This window comes from Plecotus auritus (assembly GCF_963455305.1).
Source record: "Plecotus auritus genome assembly, chromosome: 6".
NCBI lineage: Eukaryota > Metazoa > Chordata > Mammalia > Chiroptera > Vespertilionidae > Plecotus > Plecotus auritus.
The window spans coordinates 92,099,729-92,113,631 of NC_137773.1; the positions used below are offsets into that span (position 1 = coordinate 92,099,729).

The 13,903-nt window shown below is 42.7% G+C and overlaps 2 protein-coding genes and 1 pseudogene across 3 annotated transcripts; 2 read left to right on the forward strand and 1 right to left on the reverse strand.

Moving 5' to 3' along the window:
• Nucleotides 1-310: 310 nt before the first annotated feature.
• On the forward strand, nt 311-1,231 carry LOC308252318 (olfactory receptor 7A5-like; the record flags this gene model as incomplete). The annotated part of the gene is made up of 1 exon (XM_080676724.1): nt 311-1,231. One exon carries the CDS (start codon nt 311-313, stop codon nt 1,229-1,231), a length of 921 nt encoding a protein of 306 aa, XP_080532850.1.
• Nucleotides 1,232-2,897: 1,666 nt separating this feature from the next.
• Nucleotides 2,898-3,608, forward strand: LOC308252320 (DCN1-like protein 1; annotated as a pseudogene). The gene has a single exon. The product of its transcript is annotated as a DCN1-like protein 1 (transcript).
• A 9,080-nt stretch (nt 3,609-12,688) lies between these two features.
• Nucleotides 12,689-13,612, reverse strand: LOC308252306 (olfactory receptor 7A5-like; the record flags this gene model as incomplete). The annotated part of the gene is made up of 1 exon (XM_080676712.1): nt 12,689-13,612. One exon carries the CDS (start codon nt 13,610-13,612, stop codon nt 12,689-12,691), a length of 924 nt encoding a protein of 307 aa, XP_080532838.1.
• Nucleotides 13,613-13,903: the final 291 nt, after the last annotated feature.

Below are 13,903 nucleotides of genomic sequence, written 5' to 3' on the forward strand. Positions count from 1 at the left end.
CTCTGAACAGTGACTAGAACATGGACTGTAGTAAATATATATTCTTCAAATGCATGAAAGATATCCTCAATAAAACAGCAATATACTTGTTAGAAGAACAAGTTGATTTTAGAAAAGGAAATTCTAATGAGAAATGCCTATAGATATACCCATAAGGGGACCAGATCACAAAAAAAGAACTGGAAATTATTTTCCTGACTCTAAAATATAAATGTGTCATTTATTCTTAGTTACTAATGCTTGCTAATGTGAAAATTAGTTATTCATTTTTTCCTTTTTGTTTTTTTCTTTTGGTAGTCACGTCTGACACATGGAACCAGGCAATGGTACACAAATTTCAGAATTTCTTCTTTCAGGACTTTCACAGTCACTGGAACTGCAGCCCCTCATATTTGGGCTTTTCCTCTCCATGTACCTGGTCACTGTGTTGGGAAACCAGCTCATCATCCTGGCTGTCAGCTCAGACTCCCACCTCCACACACCCATGTACTTCTTCCTCTCCAACCTGTCCTTGGTAGACATCTCTTTCACCTCCACCACCATCCCAAAGATGCTATGGAACATCCAGACACAGAGCAAAGGCATCACTTATGCAAGCTGCATCACCCAGCTGTATTTTTATATCCTCTTTGCACAGTTAGACAGCTTTATCCTGACCATGATGGCCTATGACCGGTTTGTGGCCATCTGCCACCCCCTGCACTATATGGTCATCATGAACCCCCAGCTCTGTGGACTGCTGGTTCTGGTGTCCTGGCTCATGACTGCCATGGCTTCCTTGCTAGAAAGCTTAATAGTGTCGGTTCTGCACTTCTGCTCAGACTTGGAAATCCATCACTTTTTCTGTGAATTCAATCAGGTGATCCAACTTGCCTGTTCTGACTCCTTTCTTAACATTATAATGTATTTTTCAGCTGGAGTGGTAGGTGTTGGTCCTCTTACTGGGATCCTTCACTCTTACTCTAAGATACTTGTCTCCGTATGTGGAATCCCTTCAGCTCAGGGGAAGTATAAAGCATTTTCTACCTGTGAATCTCACCTCTCAGTTGTCTCCTTATTTTATGGTACGGGCCTAGAAGTTTACCTCAGCTCTGCTGCTCCTGAAAATGCACACTCAAGTGTAACAGCCTCGGTGATGTACACCGTGGTCACACCCATGCTGAACTCCTTCATCTACAGTCTGAGGAACAAGGACATAAAGAGGGCCCTGCAAAGATTCCTTGGCCGGTAAGCTTTTCAAGGGCCAACTGTTCTCGTTTGAAGAAATGTCGGTGAATTCAGGGTGCAAAGCCTCAGAGTCAGAAGTCTGATATAAATTAATCCAATCTTTGGACTATAAGAAATTACTTCATTCCAGACCCCCAAATGATTCTCCGTTTTAACGTATCTTATATACAGTACATTTCTACAGTACTGTACAATCTATAAATAAATATTCATTTATCTTATGGGTTAACATGAATTACTTTAGCATAATTTATTCTCTTATAACATATATCATTCCAAGTAATTTTCCTATGGTTTTCCTGAAAGAATTGTCATAAAGTATGCTACCCCTGGGGACAAACTTGGCTACTCAGGTCATTTACATAATTTTATTTTGGAGGAAAATCTGAGACCACAGTTTTCACTTATATGGTCATCATTATTTTCTATAGCATTACCTGTACTGCTCTTCTTGATAATGTAGAATTTAACATGTAGTAGGTTTTATAGCTGGCCTCCTGGTTTTATAGTCTTCATTCTGTTATTCTGCTGTGTGTCCACATGTCTATCTTAGCCACTCACAACAATTGACTATTCAATACATGTTTCCAAGAAGAGTCTAATGGATACATACATTTTAATAAACAGAGTGATCTAATATGGTTAGAGTCAGAGATGACCTTAAATATGATGAAGCAAAAAATAGCCATACAATTTATTACTATTTAACAATATTTTTCATGCTGCACATTTACTCATTAAAGTGCGGAATATGGTCCTGGCCCAGTTGCTCAATTGGTTGAGCATCCTCTTGTGCACCAAGAATCCTGTGTGTTTAATACCAAGTCAGAGCATATACCTAGGTTCCATCCCATTGGGGAACCTACAAGAGGCAGTCAATTGATGTTTGGCTCTCACATTGATGCTTCTGTACCTATCTACTTATCTATCTACCTATCTATCTATCTACCTATAATCTATCTACCTATATCTATCTCTAACTCTGTCTCTGTCTCTGTATCTCTATCTCCCTTCCTCTCTCTCTAAAAAATCAATAATAGTATAATAAAAAAAAACAAAGTGTGGAATATGAAGTCCATGTGTAACATCCCTTATTCATTTGGGTGATGGATTATGTGGAGTGTTCTTTGCGTTTCTTTCTGAACTATTTTTCTGTTACTGTTAGAAAATTTTCATTGTGCTCCCTACAAATGTGACTTCTTCTAAATTAAATACCTCCCCTTTTCTAAATTTTTTTCAAATCTACCAAAGGGACAGTGAGTGAACAATCTCTCTCTCTCTCTCTCTCTCTCTCTCTCTCTCTCTCTCTCTCTCTATATATATATATATATATATATATATATATATATATATATATATATATATATACCTGAACTCAGGAATGTCTTCAATCTTTATAATCAAAGGATGACTCACACATGCCTGAGAGGATCCCACCCCCAGGAGAAAAGTCATGAGGGGCTCCTAACACCTGCCTCTCCCAGGCCCAGGGCTGCTCCCTTGGCCTTGACAAGGGCTGCACCACACTGTGCATGAACTGGATCCCAGGATCCCGGGAAAGGAGCCATTTATCCTCCATTCACCCTGGGGCTGGAGGAGGAGGGAAGGGGCCTGGAGGACACAACATAAACAAGTTTACGTCATTGCAGAAGGATACCCATGGTTACTTTATGATCTTCACACAACCTAGTGAAAAACCAGCAGTAAGTTGCCTGTCTCAAAATGCCTGGAAGTTAGATATTCTAACAGGCCTATTTTTCCCAAAATCCTGAACTGTATATTCGAGACAGTGTAAAAAGATCATTGGACAGGAAGATGTTAGAACAACTATGCACTAGACACAAAGATCCTCAAGGTGGAAATAAAATAGAAATAGATGGTATACAGTAGTTCTGTGATGACCTGGCACTCCAGCCAGCCAGCATTAGTGTGTTGATCATTGTGTGGAAGTTTAGAGCAGCAACAGTTCAAGTTCTCCAAACAAGAGGTCATGCAGGGCATGACAGAATTAGGAAGTGACAGCATAGCGGCTCAGATACCCAAGCTGGAACAGGGATTGAAATGACTAGCACGATTTAAGGATTTTTACCAGTTTACTTTTATTTTTTCAAAGAATCCAGGACAAAAAGGATTACATCTAGAAATAGCCATTGCCTACTGGAATTTAGTGCTTAATGGAAGCTTTAAATTTTTAGTTTTTGTTGAGACATCGTAAACAATCAATAGCAAAAGATAACTGGAATTTTCTTTTAGACTTCAGTACAATGATTACAGATGACATGTCTAATTTTGATGAAGAGGGAGCACAGCCTTTTCTTATTGATGACTTTAAGGTAATTGCACACCCTCAAATTGCCAGAACAAAAAGTACAACAGTGTAGCACTAAAGGAAATTTCTAGACTGTACATGGTCTGTATAATAAATACAATTTAAAAATTGCAAATCACTTTCTGTTGGCTAGACTGAACTGAATTCAGATCAATCCTCACCATTTAGACTGAGGGCTCAAACAAACCTTTAAGGATACATCTAGGACCATATCATATTTCATTCTTCTAATGGTGGTTTGGGCTTTTCCTCTAGTCTGGGCCTCTCTAACCATTTATAATTCCAACAATGTAGTTTTCATCTTATATCCATGAACCATCCTAGTATATTATCCCAGAAGCTTTATGATGATTATTTTGAGGTTTCCATTCTTGCACAAAGCACAATGTTGTCTTCATTAAAAAGCAGTTTGGCCTAAGAATTAAACATGAACATTGAAAGCTATAAAAACCTCTGAAATATATGCTTTGGGCTATTTGCCAAGACTATGCTGGTAGCACTTCCAATGGAGTCATATATTTAAGTATAGCAGATCTGCAGTGGTGTTTTGGTGTGGGAGAGTTTTTATTTCCTGAAAATGTTAATGTGAGTAGAGAATCTGAAAAAGAGAAACCTGTCAAAATAACCAAAGTGAAAAATAAAAAATGAAAACAAAGAGGATTAATCACCCAGGAGTTGAAATTTTTCTGTCATGTGAATAAGAATCACAGATTTTCCTGCACAAACATGCATGCCCTTCCACCCTGTCCTGACTACCTGGAAGGAAGGAACCTCAGTGGAGTCACTTTCATACATTTATCTGGAATACATTTGAATATATTTGGATAACAGAATCACTGTGAATGCTGTCTGCAAATTTCAGATGCCAAAAGTAAGAAGTACCAGATTATTATTACTTCCCTCAGTTCTGTTCACTTTGATTATAGGATCAATTCACTATCTATACTAATAAAAAGGTAATATGCTAATTAGACTGGGTAGACTGGACATCTTCCAGACATCCTTCTGGACAAAGCCACGGTGGCAGGGGCCAAGGCAGAGGCAGTTAGGGGAAATCATGCAGGCAGGCAGAGCGGTTAGGGGTGGTGATCAGGGTGACAGGCAGAGGCGGTTAGGGGCAATCAGGCCAGCAGGGGAGCAGTTAGGGGCATCAGGCAGGCAGGCAGAGGTGGTTAGCGGTGATCAGGCAGGCAGGCGGGTGAGTGGTTAAGAGCCAGTGGTCCCAGAATGCGGGAGGGGTCCCAAATTTTGTGCACTGGGCCTCTAGTATATACATATAAAAGGCTAAGTGACTGGCCAACCATCCGACCAGCTAGTAGGTATGATGCACACTGACCACCAGGGGGTAGATGCTCAACACAGGAGATGCCGAGCTGCAGTGACTTGGCAGTGGTGGTTCTCGGGTGACGTGCACTGAAACCAGAGAGGAGGGAGCCCGATTCCTTGGCCACATGATTCCGCCTTCAGGCATGGGCTATATTGTTGCTAGGGCACCATCAGCTCCAAATCTGGTTTACTGCCAAGGTGCAGTGACCTCAGATGCCCTTCAAGCCACAGCACTGCCCCAGGTGCAGGTGGCTGGGGAGGGACCACAGGAGGTTGGCTCCATGGCATGTCCAGCTCATCTTGCCCAGTCCCACTCCGCCAGCCACCTTCTAATTAATTTCCCTTCAATGTGCATGAATCCGTGCACTGGGCCACTAGTTGCTATAACAAGCCACTCTAAAAGCAAACAGTTGAATATAATTCCTTTATTTTCCAATGGGTTTGTGTAGTGGGAAGGTATTGATCTCTGCTGGTCTCTTCATGAGTCTGTAGTCAGTTATGGGTCTGCTGGGGTGTCTCTGCTGACCTTGGCTGGGCTTCCTAATGTATTAGGGGCTCAGCTATTGTGACTGACCTAGGGAGGGCTTGGCTGGGATAAATGAGCTCTGTCCACATGTCCTCTCCTTCTCTGGAAGGCCCACCTGAATTTGTTTACATGGCTCAGCCAGGGTTCTGAGTGAGAGCAGTGGAAATGCACCAAGGCCTGGTAAATGCACTGTCCCTTCCACCATATTTTTTTAACAAAACAAAGAAAAAATCCTAAGTCCCACTCATATTGAAAGGTGGAGAAAAAGACTACACCTCTGCATGGGAGAAGCTCACAATCACATGGACAAAGACGTGGAAAGAGAAAAGAGTGGGGCCACCTCTGCAAACAGACTACCGGGTAAATTTTAATTTAGTTAAGCTTTATTTCTTCATCTCCCCTCAACAACCCAATGATCTTAGAGAAGAGAGAGAGAGTAAAAATATGTTTAATGACCAGATGTGGAAGTTCTACTCTAGAGGGTCAGGCCCTTCCAAATATAAACATCACCCCTCTGCAGCTAGTCTCCCACTTACCATTTCTAGGCTTAAAAAGTAAAACTTTTTCCTTCCAGATATCTAGAGTCCATTAACTTAACTCACTGATTAACAGAGCTAGAGAGCTGTTGCTTTCATGATACTATTTTTTTCACATCTTCATGTAGACACGGCTTCTCTTTTTATTGAACTAATCTTAACATATTTAAAATGATTTCCAATGTGATAGTTGTACTTGTTGGGGATGGGTTTCTGATGGAAGGAAATGGCATTTGAAATGCACATGCAATAGAGAAATAAGTATTTGAGAGAATAGAGTTGCTGACATTATGCTGAGTGAAAGAAGCCAGCCACAAAACGACAAATACTGCATGATTTCACTTATATGACATATTTGAAGTAGTGAAATTCATAGAAACAGAAAATACAATGGTTGTTGTCAGGCATGGAAGGAGAGGGATGGGGAGTTAGTTAGTGTTTAGTTGGTGTAGAATTTTATTTTTGCAAGAACATGAAAAAAAGGTTTAGGGGTTGATTGTACAACAATGTGAATGTACTTAACACTATTGAAATGCACACTTAAAAATGGTTACAATGGTAATTTTTTTTTACTACTTTAAATTTTTTAATGGAATTAAATTTTGATACATAATACAACATGAACGACCCCTAAGGACATTATGCTGAGTGAAATAAACCAATCATAAAAATACTGTATGACTCCACTTTTATGAAGTCCCTAGAGAAGTAAAACTCATAGAGACCAGAAGTAGAATGGTGGGTGCCTTGGGCTGGGGGAGGAAGTGGAGGAATGAATGGGAACCAAGTTCCAATTTGTGAAGATAAGAAAGTCTGGAGATGAATGGTGATGATGGTTGCATGTGAATGTACTTAATGCACTGAACTGTCAATTTAAATAATAGTTATATGGTAACTTTTATGTTACCTATATTTCACCACATTAAAAAAAAAAATCCAGCCCTATCTGGTTTGGCTCAGTGGATAGATCTTCAGCCTGTGGACTGAAGGGTCTTGGGTTCGATTCCAGTCATGGACACTTGCCCAGTTGCAGACTTCATCCCCAATAGGGCAGGTTTCATCATTGAGGTTTCTATCTTTCTCCCCTCTCCCTTCCTCTCTGAAATCAATAAAAATCTACAATAATAAAAGAGAAACATGCAAATTAACCATCACTCTGCTTTACCCACCAGCCAATCAGGAGGGAATATGCAAATTAGAAGGACAAAGATGGCAGCCACCCAGCTGCTCCAGGCACAGAGTGGTCGGGTGGGGCACGATGCCTGCTATGAGAGGGAGGGTGGGGGGCAAAGGGATCTACAGGAGCAGCACTCCGGCCACAGCAAAGAGGAAGACTGCAGACTCTGGAGTGTGCAGGGAAGACGAAGATGGCAGACTCCAGCTGGAGTCTGCAGCAAAGATGAAGAAGGCAGACTCTGGCCAGAGTCTGCAGCAAAGACCTGAGTGCCAGAGGAAAACCAGTGCTGGAAGCCAAGGGAAGGAAGGCCTATTGCACGAATCTCTTCATGCAACAGGCCTCTAGTATATTTATAAAACCAAAAAAGAAAAAAATCCAGGGCAGGAGACCTATAGTGGCCAGGTGAGAAGGAAAATCTCTGATGCATTAAACCATGTAGATTTGGGGTTTGCTTCTTACTAGAGCAGAACTGAGCCCACCCTGACTCAGATGTGGCAGCTGACACCCGAGTCCTCTCCCATGTGTGCTGTTGCCCTCATCCATGACCCCCAAGGTTGGGAGAATGGTGATAAGTGAAACAAAATTTAAGGTGTGCCAAGGAACTCAAGAGGTCAAGATGACTATTATGTAAATGAAGTGTTTTAAAAAATTAAAAAATCAAAATTAATGCAAAACATTCATGATGATTTAAGTAGCAAAATGTTAAATTAAGACAGGATCTGTCACTGCAGTGTGGCAAGACATTGTAGAGCAGAGGCCAAGGGAACAATTAATCTTTGTGCCTCATTCCTCTCACTGTGGTCCCCGCTCTGGTGAACACTCAGGATGCTCTGCCTGGGGCTTTCTGTGGCCCATGTAGCTGCAGGTCATAATTAATAAGGAGTTTGCATCCCAGGGAATGACCCTCCATCACTTTTGGTGGATTAGTACCCCAGCTCCCTCACTCCTCAAGGGTGTGTCCTCCTCACTCTCAGAGATCCCTAGAGGGACTGAGCCCCAGGTGCCCACCACAGAAATGTGCTCATTCAAAATCAGTATTTACTGCCTACATCTCACTTCCCTTCTCCTCCTCTACTCATGCTTTGTAAGATAGACTTCTAATGACGAACCTGCACTTAATCCTTATCTGAGGCTCTGCAGTTTGGGGAAGACAGCCCAAAGCAGATGTCTATTACAATTTTATTTCAACCTGGCAAACACTGTAACTCCTGATTCACCACTGAATCTCTGGCCAAATCTGTTGTATTAGCAATTTACCGATGGGCAACAAATTGCCCCCAAACATAAGGGCTTAAAATAACAGCAAATACTTATGATCTCAAAGTTTTTGAGAATAAGGAATGAGGTATGGTTTCTCTGCTTTCTTTGCTTCAGGGTCACTAATGGGCCAGAGTGTCAGCTGAGGGCTTGATGAGGGAAGGATCATTCCCAAGTTCACTCAGGTGTTGTTGGCAGGATTCAGTCCCTCGCTGGCTGTTCAGTAGGCAGCTCTCAGCTCCTCACCACATTGGTCTCTCCACAGGACAAATCACAATGTGGCAGCTGGTTTTACCAGAACAAGAGATAGAGAGAGGGGAGGGAGGAAGAGAGAGACACAGAGAGAGAGTGCACACCATGGGAGCAAGATGGAAATCTCAATCTTTGTAACCAAATATTGAAAGTGGCATCTCATCACCTTTGTCTTAATCTATTGTTAGAAGTGAGTCATGAGGCCTGCCCACACTCAAGAAGAGTGCATTACACATGGATACCAGGGGTCATAAAGGCTGTCTTGGAGTCTGTCCTCTGATTTTTCCCATTTTTTTGTATATGGTTCCACCAGCAGCTCAGTTGTTCAGGCCCCAAATGGGAGTGTCATCCTGTTCATAAGACATTCCAAGTGGCCCTTCTGATATCACCTTCTTCCTTCACCCCCTCTTGGCCTTTCTTCTCTTCTTGAGATCTCAGTCCCATCTTGACACCCTCTGTTCCCTCTGCCTGGAACTCTCTCACCCCAGACATCTGCATGGCTACTCCTTCATGGTCTTTCATGGGCTGCTGCACAGGTATTGCCCTGGGCTGAAGTTTCATATGAAGGCTGGATCAGGGAAGCACCCTCTTCATTCCAGCTCTAACTTTAACATGAACTCTTTCAATATGCATTGGTGACCCACTATTTACTCCAGTGCTATAAAGAATTAACTTTGAGGGCTTGCACCTTCCAAAGGAAGGCCTGTCTGCATGATGTCCTTGCCTTGCTCCTGGGAGATCATCTTTAAGGACCTGGAGTGTCTTGTCTGTTAAGAGTGTCTGTATACCTTAGACTTTAGACCACACCAGAGAGTCATGCTCACAATGTGACTCATGGTAGAGGCCTTGGGTCACCATGCACTATTAGTTTGTCCTCTGAATAGGCTGAGGTCAGCCACATGAGTGGTCAGCCAAGCCCATGTGAACGACTCGAAGTAAAAACCTTGGACATCAAGGATCAGATGAGTTTCCCTGAAATACTCAGTGCAGGTTGCCACACATAATCGCTGGGAGAGTTGACAGTTGGGAATGCACTCAGAAAAGACATCTGGATGCACATTCCTGGTATCCCGTGAGTCCCACCCATGTGCCTTTTTCTTTGCGATTTTAATCTGTATCCTTTCCCTGTAATAAATTGTGACCAGGATTATAACAGCTTTTCTAGGTTATGAGTCTGAGTTATTCATTCACCCCCAACCAATGCTGGCATTCCCCTAGTCATCCTCTTTTGAGATCTTCATTGCCCTTGTCACTGAATGGTATATTCTTGGTCATTTGCTATTTCCTGTCTCCCTCATCAGGGCAGAATTGAAAGCTGAAACCTTGTCTACAGCTTTCATGATAGTGGAAGATCAGAGTAGTCAGTGGTCAGGTCCTAAGTTTTTCATTTGTTCTATCATTCCTCATTATTCACAGATTCCATATTTGAGAACTCACCTACTGGTATTTGCAAACACTTATTTGTAGCCCACTGTCTGGCGGTGTGGCCCTGGGTGAGCAACCTCACCTGTCTTTGCTCCAGTCTCCCTATCTTGTAACAGGAACAGAAACACAAGTTCCTCCTTCATAGACCATCAGGAGATAGATGGGCTGAATTATTAAGGCCCAGAAAGGCCTCTATAAACACTAGATTCCAGGTATTGGTCTCTGTCTAGACACATAACCTAGAAAAGCAGTAACTATAGCAGGTTTCAGTACTCAGGTAAGGACAAATGAGTTAAGACAACCCATCTGAGGACTTTGACATGGAGAGACAGGAGGGACCCAGAGATGCACAGATTGTGGAAAGGAGGACAGGAAAAGTTCCAGGAAGGGCTGGACATCTGCCCTGTGGCTCTGGTCCCACACAGGGCCTGCTGGGGCTATTTGAGACTCCCTGGGTAGCCAGGCCCATGGAGCCACTGGGAAGGAGGTCCTGGGGAGTGGCAGAGTTGGGTAGGGAGGAGTGGGTGAGGAAAACCAAATGCTACAATCATGACTCCTAGGAGAAAATGTGTGGGAAGAACTGGGAGATGGAGTGTCAGAGTAGCTGGAGCCATGGCTGGGGTTGGACACCATAGGACCCCAAAGGAAGGCTGCCCTGGGAAGCGGCCATTCTGGCCTGGCCTATGAGGATGCTTCCGCTCTCCTGGATGCCCTGGAGATGTTACTGGGCTTCTGGACACAGCCTTACCCACTCCCCAAGGGAGGAATTTCCCCCTCCCCACCCCTGCTTCCAGCCTCTTCCACATAAGGCTTTTATGGGTGCTCATGCCATATGAGTTCAGGATGAAGGAATCAGAAGCACATCATCTGAGTCTCCAGGGAGCAGGAGTTCTGGAAACAAGACTAAAAGGGAGAGAACAGAGCCAGAGGGCAAGTACGGGGGTGTGGACTTGAGAGGCAATGAAAGAAGGTGCCTGGTTTTGAGCAGGCTCTGCCCCTCGTGATATCCAAACCACCAGAGCTCTCACATCAGGGCCAGGCCTTGGCTGGGGATGAAGCCACTGTAGACCCATGTGGAACCTGGGCACTTCTCTCTGCCTCTGTGGTCTTCAGTGCTTTTCCTAGTGGCCCAGGTGCTCAAGTCAAAATTCTAGAGTCATCTGTATCTCTATCTCTGTTACCCATTAATCCCCACCCCCACCAAAACCCCAGAATCAGCAAACCCTGAGGGTTCTACTTTCAAAATCCATCCAGAATCCACCCACTTTTAACCTCCTCCATGGCCTTACCCTGGATCATCCCCATTATCTTCTACTTGGAACAATTCAGTCACTTCTTCCCTGACCTTTCAGCTCCACTCCACTACCCCCTGCCCGCCCCCCACACACACACACACATACACACAGGCTCTTCCCCCAACAGTGGCCAGAGGGCAAACTCTGGTCCCAAAACAAAAATCAAAGACCTGCTTATGACCCACAAGGCTCTACATGTCTTGCTATGTCCCTCCCTGACATCATCTCCTCCCACTGTCCCCTCACTATTTCCTCCAGCCCAACTGGCTTCCTACTATTCCTGTCATTGTTGCTTATGTTGAGTGGTGGACACACACACACACACACACACACACACACACACACACACACACACTTGAGATTTTGTATGTTTATGTGTGCATTTCTTCTGTCATTCCTCGTTATTCACAGATTCCATATTTGAGAACTCACCTATTGGTACTTGCAAACACATATTTGTAACCCAAAATCAATACTGGTGAGAACTCAGTGGTCATTCTCAGACATGCACAGAGAAGAGAACAATCTGAATTGCTTACTGGTCACTTCTAATCTGAGGTCCAACAAGGCAAGACTCTGCTTTCTTGTTTCAGCTCTGATACTATAAATGTGTAGTTTTCATAGTCTATGTAGTGTCACATGCTAAACAGTTTTGTGCTTTCTGTTGGTGATTTCACTGTTGAAATTGGTAACTACTTATAATGTTTCTGTGATGTGACTTGTGGAGAAAATATGTGTGAGATAAGCTTCATTCAGACATATATTATATGATATGAAGGTTGTTCATTCACTGTCCCTTTGGTGGATTTGGAAAGGTTTAGAAAAAGGGAGATATTTACTCAGAGCACTAGAAAGAAGCACATTTGTAAGAAGTACATTGAATGGTTTTCAGCAGAAGCAGAAAAATAGTTAAGAAAAAGCACATAAAACTCTCCAGGTAATTTTTCACCCAGTGAATAAGAACACAGACACATAGACATCCTATCCACACTTTAATGATTAGATGTATACCATGAAAACTGTGGTCTCCGATTTTCCTGCAGAAAATTATGTAAATACCCTTAATACCCAAATGTACTTATGTCCATAGGAGAGGATAATGGATAATTCATGACCACTCTTTCAAGGAAACGATAGAAATATTTCTTTGAATGATATATGCCATAAGAGACTAAATCATTCCAAAATAATTCATGTTACCTCATGAGATCAGAATTTCCAGTTATGTATAGTCAAAAGATTGGATTAATTTGTCTCAGAAAATAATAGGGCTCTGAGGCTTTGAACCCTTCATTCATGGTCACTTCTTCAAACTAGTACAGTTGGCCCTTGAAAAGCTTACCGGCCAAGGAATCTTTCCAGGGCCCTTTTTATGTCTTTGTTCCTCAGACTGTAGATGAAGGGATTCAGCATGGGTGTGACCACAGTGTACATCACCGAGGCTATTGCACTTGAGTGTGCATTTTGGGTAGCAGCAGAGGTGAGATACACTCCTAGGCTCGTACCATAAAACAAGGAGACAACTGAGAGGTGAGACGCACAGGTAGAAAATGCTTTATACTTCCCCTGAGCTGATGGGATTCCACATATGGAGGAAACTATCTTAGCGTAAGAGTAAAGGATCCCAGCAAAGGGACCACCACCAAGGAGCACAATTAAAAAATATATCATAAGGTTGTTAAGAAGGGTGTCAGAACAGGCAAGTTGAACCACCTGATTAAGTTCACAGAAAAAGTGGGGGATTTCTAAGTCTGCACAGAAGGACAGTTGCAACACCATTAAGCTATGTAGCAAGGAATTTAGGAAACTCATAATCCAGGACACAAGGACCAGCATTCTACAAAGCCGAGGGTTCATGATGACCATGTAGTGCAGGGGGTGGCAGATAGCCACAAACCGGTCATAGGCCATCACAGTCAGGATAAAGTTGTCCAACACTACAAAAAGTGTATAAAAATATACCTGTGTGATGCAGCCTTCATAGGTGATGACTTTTCTCTGTGTCTGGATGTTCACGAGCATCTTTGGGATGGTAGTGGAGGTGAAGCAGATGTCTATCAAGGACAGGTTGGAGAGGAAGAAGTACATGGGCGTGTGGAGGTGGGAGTCTGAGCTGACAGCTAGGATGATGAGCAGGTTTCCAAGCACAGTGATCAGGTACATGAAGAGGAAAATCCCAAATATGAGGGGCTGTAGTTCCTGTGCCTGTGAAAGTCCCAGAAGAAGGAATTCTGAAATTTGCGTATCATTGCTTGGTTCCATGTGTCAGAGGTGACTATCAGAAAATAGAAAAAATGAAAAGCAAATTTTCACATTAGCAAGCTTTAGCAACTGAGAATAAATAACACATTTTTATTTTAGACTCAGGAAAATAATTTCCATATTTAGTGTATGATCTGGTTCCCATTAAGTCATCTCTACTGCCATTTCTTATTAGAATTTCCTTTTTTCATCAATCAATTCTTCAAACATAATGTATATTGCTGTTTTATTTAGGATATCTTTCATTCATTTGAGGTATATATAGGGTGTCCCAAAAATGTAATCCACACT